Source organism: Xyrauchen texanus, chromosome 18, assembly GCF_025860055.1.
Source record: "Xyrauchen texanus isolate HMW12.3.18 chromosome 18, RBS_HiC_50CHRs, whole genome shotgun sequence".
In the NCBI taxonomy this organism is placed as follows: Eukaryota; Metazoa; Chordata; class Actinopteri; order Cypriniformes; family Catostomidae; genus Xyrauchen; species Xyrauchen texanus.
In genome coordinates this window covers 41,378,631-41,402,389 of record NC_068293.1, presented here as the reverse complement: position 1 = coordinate 41,402,389, position 23,759 = coordinate 41,378,631, and the positions used below count along the sequence as shown (strand labels likewise).

Here is a 23,759-nt window from a genome sequence, read left to right as displayed (position 1 = left end):
TAACCTGCACACGGAGCAGACTGCTGCAGCTCGCATTGATCCTCCCCAGAACAACAGAAAACACACGCACACACTGTTCTTCTATCAGTCATTCTGTGCGAGCTCAAGCTGTGAACAGAGACTGACGAGCTTATAGAATCTGATCCAGGATCTGTGCTTGAATGCACTCATTAAGATGAGACCTGCTTTTATGTTGCAAGACACCTTGAAGCCTTAATAGCAAATAAAAAGCACGCACAAATCATGCTGCTGTCATCAGGCATACCAAATAAATTAAATAACGAAAACAATGACAAACGTGGTGAACAAAGTGAGAGAAATGTTGGTTTTAAATGTATTACTCCTTTAAAACTGATTATTATCAATTAAATTGTAGTAGTCTGGACTCGCATGTTCAGTTCTACATCTAGTGATGATTTCTCAATGTCTTTTAAGGGGGCTTGTTCGTTGTTCATGCCCAAAGGGGTTTTCGAGTGGGGGCATCACCAAACTAGATCACGCCACCTTAAAGCCCAGGGCCCCACCGGGCAGTCTAGGGCCCCTGGGCACTGGCCCCATTGGCCTGGTCGGCAATCCGTCCCTGGTCTTCATACAGGGATTGTTCCAAAATACCTTAAACATGCAACTGTTAAACCACTGATGAAAAAGTCAAATCTTGACTCGCCGGTCTTATCTAATTTTAGACCAATTTCCAATTTTGTTCAACTACAAAGCTTTTTTTTTTTTTTTGAGTTAAACAGAACCTTTGAAACACTCAAGTCTGGGTCACAGTACTGAGTCTAACCTATTAAAAGTTTTAAATGATATTTTGTTATCTATCAATTCTGGGGACTCCATGATACTTTTAGGTGCTGCTTTTGATACTGTAGACTACAGTAATCTTATTTCACACCTTGATCAATGTGTGGGCATTAAAGGTAACGCGCTCAACTTGTTTAAATCCTATTTGGATGACAGAACCTTTTCAGTTTGTATTGGTGGTTTTTCATCGTCCAAATCTACTCTGATCTGTAGGGTTCCTCTAGGCTCCATTCTGGCCCCTGTTTTGTTCTCACAATAATGTGGGTGTCATATTCGATTCTGCACTGAAATTTGACAAACAGATAAATGCATTTACATTTATGCATTTGGCAGACGCTTTTATCAGTAGTCAAATCTAGCTTTTTTCAATTAATTCTCCTAGCTAAGGTTAAGAGTTTTTTTTATCATTTGTAGAGTTTGAGAGAGTGATTTATGCTTTTGTTTCATCTCGACTCGACTACTGCAATTCACTTTATATAGGGATAAACCAATCACACATTAATCATTTACAAACTGTTCAAAATGCAGCTGTAGACTTTTGACTTGAACACATTACCTCTGTCTTATTCTCTTTACACTGGTTGCCAGTCTGATACATAACTGATTTTAAAATCCTACTTTATGATTTTAAAAACTTGAATGGACTGGCACTGAATTATCTCGGAGTGCAAATACATCTGTTAGATGTATTTGGTCATCTGATCAGAGATTATTGATGGTTCCTAGGTCTAGACTGAAGTCGAACGGTAAATGGTCTGCACTTATATAGCGCCTTTTAACCTTAATGGTATTCAAAGCGCTTTACACTGTGACTTATTCATTATACACACATTCATACATGCTAGCCTGTCATTGGGAGCAACTTGGGGTTCAGTGTCTTGCCCAAGGACACTTCAGCATGTGGAGTCGTGTGTGCCGGGATTTGAACCACCAATCCTGCGATTAGTGGCTGACCTGCTCTACCAACTGAGAAAAAATAAATTAATTGCTAGTACACTTTTAAAAGGTTGGCTTGATTCAGTGCTACATTGCTTGAGTAAAATATCCAAACAAAGAGCCTGTAAAATTTACTTGGACAGAGCATTGCAAATTACATTTTCTAATTAAAGCCACCAAGAACGATGTGCCTTTACTTGAAAAATATGGTCTGTTAAATTTACTAACAATTTCTGTTTCCTAGTTTTAATTTTTTTATTTGTAGTAAACCCCACTAAAAAAGGTTGAGAACCACTAGTCTAGACAGTCAAAATTGAACGAGTTCAACGTCTGAACGTTCGGACTGGAATTTGATATTACATAAATGCACAGAGGGAGTTTAAACTTTGCAGCACTGCCGGATCTTGCTCAAGAACTCAATCCGTTCACATACCGCCGGGCATAATCAGGTACTTTCACCCTCATGTCAATCACAATTCATACCTGAATTATTCATAAAACTATATTTTATTTATGTCTGTATTTCCCCTCTGCTGACGAAATTTTTTTGAGGAAGCCGAGTTCTCTAACAGACAGTGGAGGAGAGCACCTCGCAAAAAGCGAGCAAGGCTTTCATCTTTAATACAAGCGCTGGGAGGCTGGGGATGTCGGGGGTGCAAGCCTCAAACACACAAAAACACACAGGCTCACACAGACACTCATTATTCATTTACTTTTTCAGCGAGATCTTATGGTATTTCCATATGTAAGGCACTTGGGTGTGATGTCTATTAGGATCTAAGAAGCTACGCTTGTTTATGTTTATCGTACAAAAGAAACTGTCTCATTCATGATGCATGTAAACATCTAAATGACATTTTGTTGGGTCTTCCTTTAAAAGAAAATATAAAACCTGAGCGAAATTAGAAAGAAATGCCACATTTGACTTTAAAAGTTCAGGGGTGTCGGTGTGATGCAACAGTGACCATTTCATAGATATCAATACCCAAGGGAGTAGATTTGGCTTGAACATTGGTGGGGGGGTGGTGTAATTACTTGTTTTTATTATTGTGGGACGCCCCTGTCATTACCTAGATTTCACTTTTAAGTCAATGCAGGAGGAGCATCAGTGCGCTAAATAAACTGCTTTAGTGTGGAAAAAGTTCGCCATGTAATGAATCGACTGCCTGACTGCTAATCTTCAATATGTTGGCATTTAAATATACATTTACATTTATGCATTTGGCAGACGCTGTTATCCAAAGCGACTTACAGTGCACTTATTACAGGGACAATCCCCCCGGAGCAACCTGGAGTTAAGTGCCTTACTCAAGGACACAATGGTGGTGCCCATGGAGTTCGAACCAGCGACCTTCTGATTAACAGCCCTGTGCTTTAGCCACATCTGGTAGGTGATTTTATCACACTAAAATATTATTCAAACACATAATGTCTACGTCTTGTGGCTATACTTTGAAAACAGTGAGTATTTTAAAATGTACAGATTTGCCCCAATCACTTCCATTGTAAGTGCCTTACTCTTACCCAGATTTTTGCTTCTTTTTTTTTATGGGGCGGCTGTGGCTCAGGTGGTAGAGCAGGTTGGCCACTAATCGCAGGGTTGGTGGTTCGATTCCCGGCCCACATGACTCCACATGCCGAAGTGTCCTTGGGCAAGACACTGAACCACAAGTTGCTCCCAATGGCAGGGTAGCACCTTACATGGCATCTCTGCCATCATTGATGTGTGAATGGGTGAATGAGACACAGTGTATATCACTTTGAATACCGCTAAGGTTAAAAAGGTGCTATATATATGTGAATCATTTCCATTTTTCTTTTAAGAAAAGGGACATGTCAAAATAACATTTAGTGGTGATCAATATTATGCCAGAAATGCTGTCCTTTTTGATTGCTATGGTTTTTAATGTGGTTAACAGCTGAACAATTAAAATGTAATTTGTAATGCTTTATGGAAGAGGGCAGTAAATGAGTGAGCTATTTCTGTCATTCCAACAGAAACCTTTCTGATTGTCTGATTGGTGGTGCTCTCTTCGGGATTATGATAGTGTAGTTCCTCTCCGGGTATATGACAATTGAACTAATTTTGTAATCACGATCTGCAGAAATATATACCGTAGGTAATTTCAACCGAAGCTAAAGACAATTAGCTTCAAAATTCAGCTCAATGTTCAGCTCATTTCTGGTTTTGGAATGCAAAGGTAAACTATAGCATGGTAAACCTGTTTAATATTTTTGCATTCCCAATTTCTCCAACAACAAAAGAACAAAACCAAAACTGTTCTGGCTGTTTGTGTCCCCAAAGCAGGAGGAATCAGGACACACTTTTAAAGTCCACAACTGTAAATGTATTTCGGCAAATTGGCTGGGGAAAAACACAAAGAGGTAAATCTTCAACAAAGGTCCCAGCAGGTCAAAACCAAAAATACTCCAAACATAACTTGGAGAAATTTGGAGTGGCTTGCAATATTTCCAACTGGGTTTCTCTACTCAGTCCCCCCCCCAATCTCCCCCACCCCCCCATTCCTTTGTGAGAGAACTACACACCGATCAGCCACAACATTAAAACGACTCGCCTAATATTGTGTAGGTTCACCTTGTGCCACCAGCACCAACCCACATCTCAGAATAGCATTCTGAGATGATATTCTTCTCACCACAATTATACAGAGCGGTTATCTGAGTTACCGTAGACTTTGTCAGTTTGAACCAGACTGGCCATTCTCTGGTGACCTCTCTCATGAACAAGGCATTTCACTCCACAGAACTGCCGATCAATGGATGTTTTTTGTTTTGGCACCATTCTGAGTAAACTAGAGTTTCAGAAATACTCAAACCAGCCCACCTGGCACCAACAAATATCTATGCAATTATCAAACCAGCCAATCACGTGGCAGCAGTACAGTGCATACAATCTTGCAGATACAGGTCAGGAGCTTCAGTTAATGTTCACATCAACCATTAGAACGGCGGAAAAAATGTGATCTCAGTGATTTGCACCGTGACATGATTGTTGGTGAAAGATGGAACTTGTGAAGAGTGACTGATGAGATTTAGTGTCCCCCCAGATTTCAGATCATTCCTACACCCCTGTATATAAGGTAAATGTATTCATTTGAAACCTCATCATAGCAGTGGTGAGTAGTTTTTTTCCTTTCTTTTCTTCTTTCTGCCAGGGTAACAAAACATAAAATAAATGTGAAATAAGTTAAATATGATAAAAATAAAAAAGCTTGCTAAATTTAACCTGCTAAATTGAGGCAGGAATACATCACCAAGTCCTCGAAATACGGCCATTGTTGCACACTATAAAATTGAGCATGCTTCTAATCTGTATACTTGGCATGCAAGATGAAAATGGACTCACCATTCAATGATGTACCCATTGGTAACATAATAACCCCCTTAAAAGGAGTCTATGACATATGTTATATCACACCGCACACAATTACTATATTCTGCATCTGTCATGTAACAGCGGCATCCATAGCTGATTGGCAGCTACCTCACAGACTGAGTGCATGCAGTCAAAAATTAGATGGGTCTCTGTGTGTGCATGTGTGGGCTGAGACAGTGAGCGTGTGTCATTAAAAGATGAATAAACCGTCATTCATGCCAGAGAAGAGCAGGCGAACTGAACAACCCTACCAGTCAGACTTTCTAGACAACTGATAATCAAGTAAGGCGCTCCATTGTTTATGGAAAAAATAGAAGAGTTCAAAGGAAGATTTACTCATGAGAGTACTGCTCAATATTAAATTAGAACTGTAACAACAGCGCTTTCTTATCTGGGATATTAGACAGATGGGCTGTTGCCGTGGCACCCTTTGTGTAAATAGATATGTGGCATTTAGAGTGATGAGCGACTAATGACGTCCCGTTTCTAGTCAAGTGTGTGTCTGCTGTCTGCAACCTGATTCTGTCAAACATCAACCATTTCAAGCCATTACCTCACCTGAGAAGCCTGTGAAAACCCCCCACAATATTTCATAGTATTGCTTTCAAGAAGTTTAATTGTGGATTTTGTTTTGTAGTCTGGCTGTTGTTTACAAAACTCCATTGTTCACAAATTTAGATCCGTTAATTTTCACGTAACAGTTCACTACATTTTCTTAGCCCACTCTGCATACTAAAGGGAACTTGCTAGCATTACTAGCACCTCTCAATACGATACGTATTGCAATACTTATGTCACGATTCAATATATAAATCGCAATATATGACAATATCATAAGCGTAGTTGAAATGGTTCTGAAACGCCGGCCTCAGAGTTTGCATTTATTTAGTTGACCTGCTTCATTATTTAAATATAGGACATGATATGAACAATCTATGAAATAGATGAATACAAATATCGATACAGGCATCTTAAGTATTAATACTCGAAGACGACTGGTAGTGGTTTTTGCAGATACCAATAACTAAGGTGGCGGGAAAGGTTGATAACCGATAAATCAGCAGTTAGTTTTTAAAATGTCAACAAATATTTTGTATTCATTCCTTACTATGACAAGCACAGACAAAGAGTCCAAAAGGAATAAAATCCTAGCTCAGTGGTAAAGACGTTGGCTACCACCCCTGGAGTTCGCTAGTTCGAATCCCAGGGCTTGCTGAGTGACTCCTGCATGGACACCTAAGCAACCAAATTAGCCTGGTTGCTAGGGAGGGTACAGTCACATAGGGTAACCTCCTCATGGTTGCTATAATGTGTTTCTTTCTCGGTGGGGTGTGTGGCGAGTTTGGCATGGATGCCGCGGTGGATGACGTGAAGCCTCCACATGTGCTATGTCTCCGTGGCAACGCGCTCAACAAGCCACGTGATAAGATGCGTGAGTTGACGGTCTCAAACGCGGAGGCAGCTGGGATTCGTCCTCCACCTCCCGGATTGAGGCGAATCACTACGCCACCACAAGAACTTAAAAGCACATTGGGAATTGGGCATGCCAAATTGGTAGAAAAAGGAATAAAAAAATATCGGCATAGTTTTTTTGGCAGATAACATTAGTTTAAAAAAGCAACTATATGCACCGATTAATCGGTAATTTTTTTTATAAATTGGTGTACCTCTAATCAAAACAAACATGGTGGAAGAGTATTGCAATATGCTCTAGTCTAAATCTTACTGATCAAATTAATAAAATGGGATATTTCTATAGCAATATACCCGATTGATAATGCATCCGGTTTCAGCACTGAAATTTTAAGTTAACTCTATTGCCCCTTTGAGTACTGAGGTTGGTTACTGAAAGAGTAATGAGTAAATGAGAATGCATGTTCAGTTGTTCAGTGAGACTGTGCACTTGCAATGCATTGGCCATGGTACTGTATGTTTTTGTATGGTATGGACTTATTAGTGTATATTTGTGAGTTAAATTAAGCCAATATTTCGAATGGATGTCAGCCAAGGTTGCATTTACACACTTTTAGTGCAGAACTGAGTACATGTGACATCAGAACATCAACAGCAAGCAGCAAGCAGTAAACTGTGATGCAGTGAGGACAGTTGTATTTACTTTACTAACAACTGATGGCTAATTATGATTTGTTACAAATTATCTGCCAGTTTTAACATCACTGACACATCCATCCAGCTATGAAAGATAGCGCCAATTAGCATGCTAGTCATTCATATCTGATGGATTGTTGCAGCTTGGTTGACACTAGCATAGATATTACCATACGGCAACTGTCTCACCATAGAGTTTTCCAAAGTGGTTTCCATAGCAATGAGAGTGGGGGGTGGGGACAGAGGAACAGAGAAAAACAGAGTAGTAGAATAGTGTGGAATAAAGCATCAAAAGTAGCCTGGTCTCATGAACATTATGTGATTGTGGCAAAATAAAATAAAAAAGAAATGATGTGCTTCATTACACATTTGGCTGCAGTTTCCCAGTGAAATGTCCAAAGGGGGGCACCAAAAGCATGATAAATGGTGTTGTAATCAGATTAGGTTTTTAAGGTGAATATTAGATGGAGAATTGAATGTAAAATGTTCCTCCCTAACTTGAAACTTTAACCTAAACCTAACTAATAGTGTCCTAAAAGATAAATGAGAGGTGAACAAAACAGACATCATTACCCTAAACCAAAGCCTAAACACAACCGATAGTGTCCAAAAACAAAATGTGGCATGAAAAGCACATTTTATAATGCAACCGTGTTATTTCAGGTCGCTTCTATGACACTTTCGTCTCACATGTCAGCTTGCATGTTTGACTGGCCTTGAACTGCATTCTTCTGAGGCTTAAGTCCATCACTGTATCAGGTGAGCCACCGTGGAAGCTAATCACATTGGAATAAGTGTGTAAATGTAGGTGAGTCTGTAATACAAGCATTAAAATGTATCATTTTTTAACTGATTTGTTATAGTAAAAGTGTCTTGATATCATAACAGCAGTGTGTGAGTAATAGTGTGTAAAATATGTGTTTATAAAGTCATAATAAGCCATTGAAATCGAGATTTCTGTGAAAGTGAATAATGCACAGTTGTTGTAGCGGCTCTAGTGTTAATTTCACCAGGAAACTGCAACGAATTGTAGAATTTAGCGCGTAAATGTCAGTTTGCAAAAATGTAGTTAAAGTAACGTAACTACTAGGAGACTTGGTTGAACAAAACAGCATAAGGTAAAAATCATTGTACTGCATGGCCTCTCGTGGCTTTTTACTTTTATATGATTTATGTGAGTGGTGGTGGCGTAGTGGGCTAAAGCAAATAACTGTTAATCAGAAGGTTGCTGGTTCGATCCCTACAGCCACCACCATTGTGTCCTTGAGTAAGACACTTAACTCCAGGTTGCTCTGGGGGGATTGTCCCTGTAATAAGTGCACTGTAAGTCACTTTGGATAAAAGCATCTGCCAAATGCATAAATGTAAATGTAAATATATGATTAAATACGCAAATGTTTAATAAATAGATAGTCAGAAATTAGGGTTAGGAGTTGGGATCATCCTTAATTTAAAATATATCTGCAATTTAATCTAGAACTGCTATAATATAAATACAGCAAGACTTCTTTGAATTCTAAATATGTAAATGCAGCTATATCTCTATTTCTGAAACTGTGCTAAACTGTGCATTTAAAGGCCAAAAATGGAAAACAGGACAGATAATCCATATCATCTACTCTAGTTTGTGATTTCATGTTTGGAAAACATGTCAATACACTAATATAAAAATAGGATGCCTTTGAAAATAACATTAATGATACTTACAGATTAATCATACTTCATAAACTTCAAAGCATTCACATTTTATCTGGATCAATTTTCCCTTTCTATGTGCCTCCTCCTTTCTCCACCAGAGTTTGCTTTTTACAGTCAGCATGCATAACGGATAGCATTGGGTTAGTCAGTATGCAAACAAACATACTGAAACAATGCCATGTTCTGATAATTAGGGCGGCACAATTAATCCAATTAAAATCTGAATATATTATGAACATGTGCTTTTGTGTTCCACTTAAGAAAAAAACATCATACAGGTTTGGAACTACTGTACATGATGACCGAATTTTCATTTTTGGATGAACTATTCTTTTAAAGTTATTCATAACCCTGTTCTTTTACTGTTAGATTGGGAGTAGTAACATTTACAGGCAATAAATCATGTGTGCACAGCAATTACGACACGTTCCCAAAAACAATGAACAAGCAGATTTTTCAAATGAGAAATTGCATAATTAAAAGGCAGCCTAAAGCATTATGACTGCGTCTCTTTTATGCATCAAAACAAAAGCGTGCCTGTGTTGTGCTAGACGCTCCAAACATCAAGAAAAACTGTCACACCTTTAATAATGATGACCCCAAATTTTGGAGTTTTGAAATGCTGTTAAAAAGAGAGCTGTAATTATCTCTTGATGGATTGAGAGGTGACTTCCCCAGCATCTGGTTTATAAATAATCTGTTTGTAGTGGAGGTGTTTTTTAAAAGGCATTAGTAACAAACTAGCTTCACTAGATATCCACAAGCAAATGTCTGAAAAATAAGCAGTCCTTAATACTTTTGGGCAGGCTGAAATTAGGATCACAGAGTATATATTAGTGTCAGAAATGAACTTTTATATTAAGGGCCAATATTTCATTGTTTTGTGCCTTATTACAAGTTTGGCTGCAGTTTCCCAGTGAAATGTCCAGCGGGGGGCGCCAAAAGTGAGTGAAATGGTGTCGTAATGAGATGTGGGTTTTAAGGTGAGTAATAGATGGTGGTTTTAATGAGAAAAGCATTCCTCCCTAACGTAAAACTTCAAATTAAACCTAACTAATATTGATCAACAATTCAAATGAGAGGTAGACACAAAACATCACAAGACATTCATACCCTTAACCAACACCTAAACCTAAACGATAATGTCCAAAAGCAAAAGGTGAAATAAAAAGCAAATTGTCTGAAGCAACCATGTCGTTTCGTGTCGCTTTTATGACACTTTCGTCTCACGTGTCAGCTAGCCTGTGTGGCTGGGCTCGAACCGCACACCGAGTTTAAAGTCCAAAGCTCTATCAGTTGAGCTACCGCGGTATCGCTGTGGAATAGGTGTAAAATGTAGGAGGATCTAAATTACAAGTGTTAAAATGTATAGTTTTTCAAATTATAACATATTCTGATTGATCAATGGCGCCATCCAGTGGTCAGATATTGCTCCGTAACAACCGCACATCCGGGGATTTAGACATATCAGACCGTTCATTCGGGATATGTGAGCAGTCTCTGCTTCTCGGATCACTGTGAGATCTCTACAAGTAAGTTAATAAAATTATTTAAACTCAATTCAGTGTTTCATATGCATTTATTTGGCAAGTAGTCTTATTATAAGCTGAATAATGCAGAGTCAGACAGTAATTATTACAAAGTAAAACGGAGGTTGATTTCAGCGCAAATCAATATTTCATGTCCATTTAATTATTTGGAAAGTAGTCTTGTAATAGGCCGATTATTGAGGGGTCAGACAGGCTTTTTCACAAAAACATCAACAGAACAATATCAGCAATGTCTTCTCAATTTACGTAATTTCAATGCAGATCAATATTTTATGTCACTCTATTAATTTATTTGGTTAGAAGCAGTGTAATAAGCAAATAATGTACAGTCAGTTGGTTGTTATCGCAAAATAAACCCTTCAAGGTGAAACAAGACCTACAATATACAAGACCTGAACACCCTGTCGGGGTTTATTGTGCAATAACAACTGGCTGACTGTACATTATCCCTTACATAGCAGTGTGTGAGTAGGAGTGCGAAGAATATGTGTTTATAAATTAGCATTTTATCGTTTTATTCTCAATGGCAAGGTTCCGCTAAGGGGGCTGCCATGTTAAGATCACATGACCAGCCGAATACTACACGCTTAATCTCATTAACCACCCTGTTATTGGGCACTTTCACTCATGGAATAAATTAATCATGGCGTACTGATAATAGTGAATTTCTACAATGGAATTGGTAACTGAAAACAGGCCACTAGGTGTGAGAGTTAAGTCCTAGACAACATAAGTTCTTTCAGACTGAATCTTCCCATTTAATTGGGCATTTCTTTACTTGAAATCGTTGCAATATTGGCCAGACCATATGCTGATAGTCAAAGGTCTGGCTATGCAAGACTACGTATATGGATAGCAAAAATGAGGTGGTTGAGAGCTGACAGTGAAATGCACGGGTGCTGATGCCACAGGCAACAACACGCAACTCAATCAATGACCTGCATGCAACATCACGCGGTATGAAAGCATCAATTCATTCACAGCATGGAAGGACTAGTGGGTAAATGCATAAGATTTGTCATCTTATTTGTATCTGGTTGAGTGTGTATTTGCCATATAATTGTGCGACACATGCACGCACAGAAAACCCATGTGCTCTTACCCTTGACTCGTAAAAGGCAAGACACAGACTGAAAGAAATTCCATGCAGGTGCCATGGCAACCGGTCATGGCTGAATCTCGGAATATGAGAGAGAGAGAGAATCCGACCACAAATAGCTGATCAAACATGAGGAGTCTCTAATTGATCTCCAAGAGTCCTTCTGTCACTGAGAAAACGCTTCCATTGACTGAATGAGCATGTCAACATAGAGCGCTTCATTTGATGCCACTATTAAAGCAATAGTACACCTAAAAATATTCATTCCCTCATTATTTACTCACTCTTATGCTGTCTCAAACACGATTGACTTTCCTTCTTACATGGAAAACAAAGATATTGCGATGGAGATATGAGGTGAATATTTAAATAAAATTAATTCAGTCATTGGGGCCAAAACTAAAAAAAGCACATAAAAGTTGTGTCTCGTTTGGAAGGTTGGGTCCTCCGCTGTCTCGTTTCATAAAAGCGAGTAGGACACTTCGAATGCACCCTTCTTTCAGAGGAATTTGGAGGATGCATGAGGTGTATCCTTCTTGGGCACTCACAACCCACAATTCTTTGCTTCACTGGAAATGTCTAAAAAAAAATATATCGCCAATTAGCCCGGAAATATGATGTTCAAAAGCAAGAAATGTTAATTCCCAAGTTAAAAAACCTCAGTAGATGGGTGCAGAGTATATAATATGTATAATTATATTAATATATAAGAAGAGGAGCGAGGAGAGGGGGTCTGACATAAGTGAGTGTGTGTGTGTGTTAAAGCAGTGTTTCTCAACTGGTGGGTCGTGACCCAAAAGTGGGTCGCAGGTCTATTCGTACTGGGTTGCAGACAGCAAGGAAAGAACAAAGCCATGGTTCTCCCATTGAAGATATTTCAGCGGCCGCCCAAGTGAGAGCCTATTTAGGACTGCCGAGGCAGATTTAATGATAATCTGGCAATCAGCTAAACGCTTCTCATCTGCACTTTCACACGAATGTAACAGAACCAGCTCGCAATCATGATCTGCTCTTCTCTCTGGCGCGCGCGTGCAACAGCCGGGCTTCCCTCGATATTGCGGAGCGCAGACCTCAAAACTGATGAGACCAATTTCAATTCTAGTGACTTCTAGTGAATTATGTTTGAAATTAGGAACAAATGGGATATTAATGGGCACATGTAAGTAAATATGCTATTCAATATTTAAAAGTGGGGAGAGAAAACTTCCCGTCGCTTTTGTTGTTGACGTCAACAACAACAATAATGTCTCTTGATGCATGTCCTTGTACTTGAAAACCATGAACAAATCTATGCAACATAAAAGGAAATGCGACCCAGGATACATTATATACAGGTTACGTTTTTACTATGGTGGGTCGCCACTTGATTTCCAATGTAAATCTGGCTATGCTGTCATGCACCTACAGTATGTTAATAATTAATAATCATAGGACATTACTTTAAAAGCTCACACAGCTGATGTTATTTTTCATTTAGTAGTTAATATAACATGCTATGCTAACATGTAAACGAACATGTGGCTCAGTTGGTAGAGCGGGTTAGCCACTAATTGCAGGGTTGGTGGTTTGATTCCCGGCTCACACGACTCCACATGCCGAAGTGTCCTTGGGCAAGACACTGAACCCCAAGTTGCTCCCAATGGCAGGCTAGCACCTTACATAGCAGCTCTGCCATCATTGGTGTATGCATGGGTGAATGAGACGTAGTGTAGCGCTTTGAATACCGTTAAGGCTTAAAAAGGTGCTATATAAGTGCAGACCATTTATCATGTTTATAATTCGGTTTATTATAATTCTGTTAGCTTTCTTATTTATTCAATTTATTTTCAAAAGGAAGACATATTTTTTACACACTTCAATTAAAAAAATGGTTTAAAGTTTCAATTATAATAAAGCGTTTGTTCAACCAAATACTATTGTGTAATACCGTATACCGTGATATTATCGTGACGTTATCGTACTGTGAAAATCTTCTACCGTTGCAACCCTAGTGATGTCATAGCAACCATGTTACATTCCGTTTCAGTTTGTTCTACAAAGGCCGTCTCGTTTAAACAAGTCTTCAAAGGACTCGTCCTAACTAGCATGCAGCTTTCGAAACGAGACACAGCTGAAGGCAGCATAAAAGTAATCCATATAACGCCAGTGGTTTAATCCATGTCTTCTGAAGGAATCAGATGCAACAGATCAATATTTAAGTCCTTTTTTCCTATAAATTCTCCTCCCTGCCCAGTAGGTGGTGATATGCAAGAAGAATGTGAATCGACAAAAACAAAGTGGAGATTTATAGTAAAAAAGGACTTATTTGTTTCTCATTTGCATTAATTAATGTAAACACAGCCATTAATGTAATGTTTTATGTATATCTGAGTAAGCGGACAGGACAAAAATTACATTATTTTTTACGTTTAACTCAAAATACCTGATCTGTACCATGTGGAAATGCAGCCAAATAGATCTGCGGCTGCCTGTTATAGGTCTATCATTGAAGTTAATCAAACGGCAATATTGATAATAAAATGAGAAAAGCACTCACTGTTCTTGGCTGGATGACCTTAGTAGCTTTAAGCCCAATACATTTTAATGACAGGTTTGAATCAACATTAACTTTAACATTCCTACCTGATAATATCAATTTGAATAACGATATATAATAATCACACAGTAAAGATTGTGAACAATTGAAGCATTTTGCATTATATTACCTATTTTAAATACAGTGTTTCTCCTGTTCGTGCACATCCCTGAAATTTTTAGCCTAGGAGAACCTGACTAGTTGAAAAGTGTTGATGATTGGTTAAAACTAATTGTGGGTGTGGTTTGGATGTGACATTATTTTACAATTGCTCGTGCCAGCAGAGGAGATTGAAGCTAGCAAGGTCGCTATCTTAACATTAAAAATGGAGCTTGTTACTCCAAGGCTATTGTAAAATCTATCTATTGATGTGTAGTCCATCCCAGAGTTTGCACCTTTTGTGACATGACCCTCAATTAACACATTTTATAACGGTGCATAGGCATAGTATAAACACAAGCTTTGTTTACCCATAGGGTGCTTTAGTTCATTTAGAAGAAAACAATATGGGTTCTTCCACTGTATATATATTAGGCTTTATGGTTAGCATCATGCACAACATAGCAATATACTTGATGCTAATAAATTGCATATCTTTTTTCAATATATTCAAGCTTTTGTAATTGAGACTTTTGGACTTTCTTTCAAAAGAGACCACAATTTCGCCTGTAAGACAAAGGTTGCATGAACTGCAGCCATCAGTTTGGGAATGTGATTGCTTGGGCTTATGTTCAAAGAGGGGTGCATTTGAACATTTCCAATGCTAGCTTTGTAGTGAGTGCCATACCATACATCTGAAAGAATTCACAAATCAGAGGGAAAATATAAGCATGGACCCATATCTAAAAAAACATGACCCAGAGCTGAGGGTGCAGTGTGCTCCCTGTAAGTTTCACCTCACTACCACAATATTTCGGTAGGCAGCAGACTGGAAAAGGCTTTGTTTCTCTTCATCGCGTTTGCCCTGTACATCAGAAACAGATTACAGCATTCTTCTCCTTTTTCTTTCTTTTCACCCTTTTTCTGAAGGCATGCATGCATGCATGCATGTTAGAGTGCAAAGCATGTTCATCTATCAAGCCGCCACGTCTGTATAGCTCCCAGACGCTGGGTTTCTTCTCCCACCAGGACATGATGCTCACCCAACCTTTTACGAGCTCACTTACGAGTCCATATGTATAGATTCCCACATTCACCTCTACACCATGTTGATAACTGTTATCCCTTTTTATGAACATACAAGCATTTGTCCTAATCAGCAGCAACAGGACATTTTGTTGATTATTTGGCTTGTGTCACACACAAAAACGAAAAAGTAAATGCATTTTACATCAGTTGAACCACTGTATGTTAGCTTACAAATGCCAACTCGTTGGGTCTACTGTAGCACAAGATAACTGCACTATTCATTTGCTTCATTGTTTTTTCAGAACAGTTAAAATCTAATTATGATCAATCACAAGGCATTTTAATTTTCAGAAAGATGATGTGATAAACAATAACCCATGAAAACATTTATTTCAAATGTATTGAAAAAGGCAGATATTCTAGCATTTTTCCCCAATTATACTATGCCAATGTTAAATTCGTGAGCTATAACTGTAATGCCACCATTTATTAGTTGCATTGTTTGATCTCCATTCACAAATATAACGAATAATAAAATAATATTACCAATAATAGTAACAAATTTCACAAACATGCTAAAAATGTCCCTTTGCACCACCTGGCAGGGATCTTGCGAACCAGTGTCACTTGTGACTTGAATTTACAGTTTTACAGTGGTGGTAAGGGTAATTTTGGTCGGGAGCCTACTGTGAAAACACAGTCTCATAGAATAAACGTTACTATAACTTTTATAACTTATACGTGCCGCGTTCTACGTTCCGTCTGTTTGCTAGTGAAATGAACACTAGAGCCGCTACAACAACTTTCACACAAATCACAACAACAATGGCTAATTATGACTTCATAAACACTTATTTTTCTCTCTATTACTCACACATTGGTATGTTATGATATCTAAACACTTTTACTCACTTAAACATTATAACGCTTGTATTACAGACCCACCTACATTTACACACTTGTTCCAACATGATTTGCTTCCACGGGAGCTCAACTGATAGAGTGATGGACTTTGGACTCAGAGGACAGCGGTTCAAAGCATGCAAATTGACAGGGTTGGGGAGTCACAGAATACACATAATGGATTATGTTTTTAAAATACTTAATATAAGTAACTGTATTCCACTACAGTTACAATTTAAATAATTGGTATTTAGAATACAGTTACATTCAAAAAGAGAATGTACTCTCTTTTTGAAGAGATTACTTTTGCATTTTATTGTCATTTGTTTCATTTAATATTTAGTTCTTTCAGATGGAAAATATCTATACATATAAATGATGTGATCCAAAGTGCATTTGAACAGCAGTGAAACACTTTCTTATGATGTGTTACATTCATACGAGCAGACAGAGAATGAGTTTGAAGTACGTTTGGAGCAGAAGAAATAGAAATAAACCTTGTGTAAATTACCAGCTTTACGCTAAGCTAAAATGCTATTTCTAGCCATTTTACACGCACATGTTACCAGACATGATCATATTTTTTTATCAAGAAAATTCACGTTAGATCATCATTTATTTTTCTAGTAAGACCTTTGATATTAGGGCAAAGATTGTATTCTTGATAATTTTTTTTTTTGTGTGTTCCTATAAAGATATCTAAAAATCCTTAAATCAAGATCAATTTGATTGGCCTTGTTTTAGAAACAACACTGCAGAAGATATTTGGGTTTTTCAGAGAATGTATTTTTAACATGTGTATTTTGCCTTACTGTACTGACAGAATTTTTATAGTCAAAACAAGTGAAAAAATCTACCATTGCTGAAGAAGTAATCCAAAGTATTTATAATACGTTACTGACCTTGAGTAATGTAACGGAATAAGGTACAAATTACATTTTACAGCACGTATCATAAGGAAACTGCAGCGAAACGTTTAATGAAGCATGTTATTTCATTTTGCAAAAAGTATGCCATGGTCACGTAATGTTTACGAGATCAGGCTGTTCAAAATCCAGCAATTCATAATGGCATTGCACGCCCCACCCTCTAGATTTTCCTTTTCCAGTGTGGACAAATTGCTTGCTGGAAAATTGTCGCGGCTGGTTAGGATAATGTGTGAATATTCACATTCAAATTTCTGCCATTCCTATAAATGGTTCCCAAATTGATTGGCTTTATGCTCGAAATAGCATGTGTGAATAAGTCATGTGGAGAGGGGCAGAGCGCTGGGCTGTTATCAGGGAAACGGCATGCTACCTCTCCTGTGAATCTGTAATGGGAGGGATTCAGTGCGAGCTGGCAGCATCGCCTTCTGTGCACGCGTTAGACCAATGCGCGGAAGACTTAGTTATTCAAATAACCCAGCTTAATCAGCACCTCCTAGCAGACTGGAAATACATTCTGTAATGTTTCAGTGTCCTTTAAGTGTGTCACATAGAGTAATTAAATACCGTTCCTGTGGGGGAAAGATTTGAAAGGATAAACAGATGCTAATAAAATAAAGTCAGGAGTGGTGTGAACATTAATCCTCTCTGATCACGATCGTACTGACTAATAAAGGTGTTTAGTGCGTAGTGCCGGCTTGCACGTTAAACTTGCTGTTTTTGTAATGTTTGAATGTGCATTCAGAAGCAGTGGTTAAAGGAATAGTATTCCCAAAAATGAAAATAATTTCCGACCCTTCCGTTTTTATTTTCTTTCTTCAGTGAAACACAAAAGTGATGTTAGGCAGAATGTCAGACTAAATTTAAGTTGTTATTGACAATCCCTTTTACGTGAGTCACGTTGAAGCCCCTTTAGGGTTAGGGGTTTAAAATCAAACAAAAAAAAAACCTAATAGTAACAGTAATGCTCTTCTCAGCAAGCACCACTAATTAGGTTATTTCAAGAAAAACAGGTGTGAATTGAAGTCCTCTACAAAGATGTGTCGTGCATGTGTTTGTGCATGCTGTGGGGTGCTGCCATTCACAGCTGGTCTCTTGCTGATGACAAAAGAAGCTGGTGGGGTTGCAACAAAGGTTCATAAGCTGCACCGGTCGGTACATTTCACTCCAGAGTATTTCTCTCTCTCTCTCAGCCTCTAGCTAATATTAAATACAGCTTGGCCTTTATAAGCCAATCTTCTCCCAATCACACATTCTGCACCTCACACTGCTACAGTCTTTAATTAGGTAAACTGTCATACTGTTACACCACGCGTGTCCCTACAGACCACAAGCCGGCTATAGACTCGCTCTCCTGCAGGATGAACGTTCAGACAGACATTATATTATTCAGAACCTTCGAAGGCTGACGATAGCCTGATATTGCCGTCCAAGACCTCTAATCCATACAATGAAAGAAATGGTAGGCCTACTCAATTTAAAGTCAACATGAAATCAAAATTGACCGTATTTACACAGCATTTTTAAAATCAGTATTTTGTCTTGTTTTCCAGTAAAAAATAGATTTACTAAGATATTAAAAAAGACAAAAAGACTGAAGTGTTATGTCTTATAATGTATATTTAATCTCTGAAAATAAGTCATAATGTCTTAACAAATGTAGGTTCTCAAGTAAATAAAATGTAGCTTGTTTTAAATATATTTTAACTGATTTTGTTTTTAGATAAAATCACTGATTAAGAAAGTTTTTTTTTTTCTGTGTACATGTTCCTGGTGTCATCATGCATGACTCATCGTTGCACATTATTCAAGAATTAAAAAAATAAATAAATATATATATATATATAGATAGATAGATCCAATGCACAAGAATGCACAAAAACAAGGTATATGTGGGCCTTAGGAGTTGTTTCTGATATATATATATATATATATATATATATATATATATATATATATATATATATATATTTGGCACTATATGTACTTATTTCCTGTCAAAATGCGTTTATTTCCTTCTTTGGAAAGAACAACACAATAGAACAAAACAATATGTAACAATAATGCTTTAATAAAATGTTCCAAACTCCACAGTACAAAGACAAATATTCCCTAAAATAGCACCAATTCAGGTAACATTAAACATTTACCCATGTCTAAGTGGGATGTTGACTGATTGATAGAACTACTGTTCATTGCAATGCGTATTAAATCTCATAAACTCTCATCCTCCACAATATTTATCATCATCAGTCTTTTCACTTTAAACATGGAATGCACATAATTTCAGGTTCTACGTTGAAAAGTGCGTCTTGTTCTGCTTTTAGCGCTGGCACTGCCGATAGAAATAGAATTAATCAGAATTGTCTGGTAATCATTAGCTGATGCTTCAGTAGCTCGGCGACAATGGGTACAAAGTTGAAATTATGTTAAATTTGAGCAGAGCGTCAACAGACCCTCCACGGGAGAACAAGCTGCACAGCAGGCTTGTAAGAATTGACATACTTGTGTAGTAAAATGCTGACTTACAAAAGATGTGAAGAACTTAAGTCCCATCAGCGTTTGTTTTATAAGAGATCCTTCTTTCTCTGGCAAGGATTCACTGTTGTGTTTTTGTTTGTAGTCACTGGTGTAGTAGTGTGTAAAGAGGTGGGCATACTGTTAATTTTTGATGGATGGATGGATGGATGGACACCCTCCTGCCACCAAAACAAAAACATGTACCCAGTCTAAAATTCATATATTTACATTTGTATACATTACAAATGTAAAATGTGTAAGAAATATATCTTTCCATAAAAATAAAAAAAATCCATCAGGCAGGGATGGATTACTGACCGGGCCTTTGGGGCCAGTGACCAGGGGCCCTTGACTACCAGGGGGCCCTTGACTGCCCGGGGATGCCCTGGGCTTTAAGCCTAGTTTGGTGATCTCCCTCCGCTTGAAAATCCTTTTGGGCATGAACAACGAATATTTAAAGACGTTCAGTGTCTTACTTTCCCCATAATTCAATAGGAATTATACCGTCTTAACGAAGACAACTGTGAGTTTGTTTTATGCAACCAGCTTTCTATGACGTCTTTAGCTAGTCATATTCTAAATATTATGGTTTTTAAAAGTGCCTAATTTTGTTTTAAAGGTCTCATACTATAGATTTTCATGCATTCAAGGTAAAAAAAACTTCAATTTGCTCATAATTTCAATTGCAGCTTTACCTTTTTTTCCCCAGAGTCAAAAACAACTCGTTCAATGATCCGTTCCATTCATTCTAAACTCCTCCTTTCAGACAGCCTACTCTGCTCTGATTGGTCAGATGTCCCAGTCTGTTGTGATTGGCCTTCCGCTTACTGCAGTATTTTAGGGCGGGTCAAAGCTGTTCACGAGCAGCCAATGAAGACCAGAGGCGGGTTTTTTTTGTTACCAAATTACGTAGGTTAGCACAGGAAGTAAGTCTGGAATTACTAACGACTCGTTTCAGGTGTTCAGAATCGGTTCTTTCTTTTGGGATTCATTAACTCCATTTGTCGTTTTTTAAACGTTGCAGACCTTTTTACATTCACAAACAGCTATATAACACACTACATGAAAGGTAATATTTGAAAAACCATAATAGATGCTCTTTAAGTTCATGGCTATGTTTATGCAACTGGCCCCCAGCTTACAAAATGTATATCAGGGTGAGTTTCTTGCTGGCAGGGTGTACAGTACAATACTAAGAACCATGGTATGGTAAATCTATATTAAATATGTATTTAAATGAATAGGTGTCATTAATGTTCCTTTCATCAAATTGTTAATACGTGACAAAGTGATTATTAAACTGCTATATAATTAAATAAGTATGTACTCTGCATGTGCCTCTTTCTACAATGTGAATTTGCATTCTGTTCACGGTCATGTATTTCAAACAGAGCGCATGATGCTCGTGATGGCGTTTTCCCTGTATGAGGCAAGGAGGAGCTTTAAATGGTACCGGTACATGCAGCTGGCTTCAGCACGTGTCCACACATTTGAGGGCATTTCTCCAGAAAGACAATTGACTAATGACGGTCATCAATTATTAGTCTTAGCACAGACAAAATAAGTATCATATAAGCTTAATGCAATAAACGGCACACTCTGTCTCAAGCTAAAGAGTCCTCAAAACAATTATATCAGGTATATAAGACATTGATTGCAAAAAGCAATACTTTCTTTGTATTGTAATACCTGTTTGTATGAAGGGTGATGAATGCAAGAGTTTTTGTGTGGCTGTAGCTCAACATGGCACTAACAAAGCCAAAGACATTGGTTCAATTCCAAGCCCACACATACTGGTAAAATGTTAATGTCCATGTTAAAAATGCATAATTTTATATTAAGCTCATTCAGTGACAGAAGATATAATTTAAGATATAATGCATGATTGTCATAGCAGTCGTGCTTGATTTTTAGCAAGGAATATGATATAGCTTTAACAACAAAGCACATTGAAAAACATTTTGGGAGAATAAAAAAATCCATTCACTTACCTTGACTGCAGAATGGAGCTGACTCTAAAGTTCTGCAGAAAAATAGATAAATTAAGACTTATTCAATTGTATTAAGACATTGCCCAGTAACTATTAAGAACCTTCTAATTGTACAGGACAAAAGGAATCAAGTACAAATGTATTTAATGCACTTTCTTTTAAACCGTCATTCTGCATTTTATGGGCTTTTCCTCCAGTAATGCATGGGCAAGAGCAGCCATTACAGCACTAGCTGTAGAATGGGCCAATGTGGGCCTTCTATGAATGCTACCTCATTACTGGAGGAAGTGTTCCCAGGGGAGGGGGAGCAAAGCAGAGCTCTGCCTGACACAGCTGCACGTTCTCAGGGAGATGCGTGATGACAGCCTGCCTCCACTCTGGACCTTTGGTTCACTTTCAGTAGAAGTAGTGCAGAGTTGTGAGTGGGGTCACATATGTAATTGCTCAATACTCTCTCAAGGATATACTGTGTGTGTGTGTGTGTGTGTGTGTATAATATATATATATATATATAAAATGCATCACGTGCAACACGGAACCCACCTTTAAATAGCGCTGGATGAGAGCGTGGGAAAAACACATATTTCGCGTCAAGTTGGCAATCGCGAATAAACGGGCGCACTTACCATTCATACTGTTAAATCACCGTCAGCTGATCGCACACCGCCGTCCTTTGATCGTACACTGGCGCGAGATTAATCGATACCCAAAACTGGTCACATATCACATTGACACCACAGTTACAGCTAGCATCACAGTTAAATGTAGCATTTGTGCCAAACCGGCGTGTGCCTCAGCTACACCTCTTTCGTGGAGCCGACAGTGGAAACAAAGATGCCGAAATTGCGATTGCTACCACAGCGAAGAGCATACCTCATGAATATTAATCAGGCCTTGATGACGCACTTGGGCAGTCCTCCAATGGAGAAAGCGTGATTTATGAATATTTGCTATGTGACGTTGACGTTCCGTGGCACCCTCCAATGATGAAAGGCTAAGCTCATGAATATTAAGTAGCAAGCAGTCTCCGTAATAGGATGTGTAAACCTGGCGTAATTGTTTCTCATGCCAGGCTGTTCAAATATAATTCTTCAATGATGTTGATGATCACTAGAGTGTATGATCACAGTGATTGAAGGGTGATATAAAATTGACCAGCCATAATTTTGCTTGAAATAAAGATATATTTATAAGTTAAGACAAGTCAGTTTTATTGTTAAAGCGTTGCATAATGTTTAATACTAATTGTATTTTATGTTATAATACTTTTATATAATACATTAAATTATATAATATGTTATTAACTAATTTGTTCAATTGTTCTCTTAATCTAATTACACAAATCTTGAACAAAAATACTGTACACAAATAATAAGATATTTCTTACAAGCTTGATACACTAACATTTTAATAAATAAATAAATAAATATATATAAAAAAATATATAAATATTTTACTAACTGGGGAAAAATATATTTTGATTAGCTTGACAGCATTTCATAAAGAAGATCCATGACATCATTCCATGCGTCCCAAGGAGCTCTGCTGACGATAAAGCTCATCTTTCGGTTATTAAATACTGACATCTGGTGGCAGATTATAGGAATTGTTTATACAAGATCTTGCAGGTCTTAAAAAACCTGGCAATATCAGCTGCAACTCACTAGTAATTTTAATCATTGCCGCGATATAATTTTTTATATAATAAAAAAACAATGTAATAAAATGTGTGTATATATATATATATATATATATATATATGTATATATATATATATATATATATATATATATACACACACATTTTTTTGCAAAAATGTTTTTTTATTATAATTATATTTTTCTTAAATATTTTTTTTTTTTACATTATAAATAGGCCTAGATATAAAACAATTTTTTTTATTATAATTATATTTTTCTTATTTTTATTTTTATTTTTTTTTACATTATAAATAGGCCTAGATATAAATATATTTTTTAGAATGATAATTTTGCTTCCTTACACAGGTGACTTCTCCCTGATATCTTAATTTCTTAATAATATATTAATTATAAAACTGTCTTGATAATTAACGACAACTTCTCAGAAGAGGAAATTGAGATTTTGTGGCAAATTGATCATTCCAT

General features: G+C 37.4%; 1 protein-coding gene and 1 pseudogene across 3 annotated transcripts in view; one reads left to right on the top strand and one right to left on the bottom strand.

Annotated features, from left to right (window-relative positions):
- The window catches only part of LOC127658528 (cysteine/serine-rich nuclear protein 3-like), a 68,327-nt gene extending 45,840 nt beyond the window's left edge, over window positions 1-22,487 (bottom strand). For 2 of the 3 annotated variants that reach the window (XM_052147844.1, XM_052147843.1), the window contains exons 1-2: window positions 22,260-22,487; window positions 21,634-21,665 (exon numbers count right to left, since the gene is read on the bottom strand). Coding sequence is in view for 1 of the 3 variants with exons in the window: in XM_052147843.1 (XP_052003803.1) it covers window positions 21,634-21,665; window positions 22,260-22,262 (35 nt within the window). In the remaining 2 variants the exon portion in view is untranslated. The remainder of the gene's footprint in view (window positions 1-21,633; window positions 21,666-22,259) is intronic. The other variant, XM_052147846.1, reaches the window with a different exon arrangement.
- LOC127658842 (xin actin-binding repeat-containing protein 2-like) overlaps window positions 3,013-23,759 on the top strand; it is a 163,241-nt pseudogene continuing 142,494 nt past the window's right edge.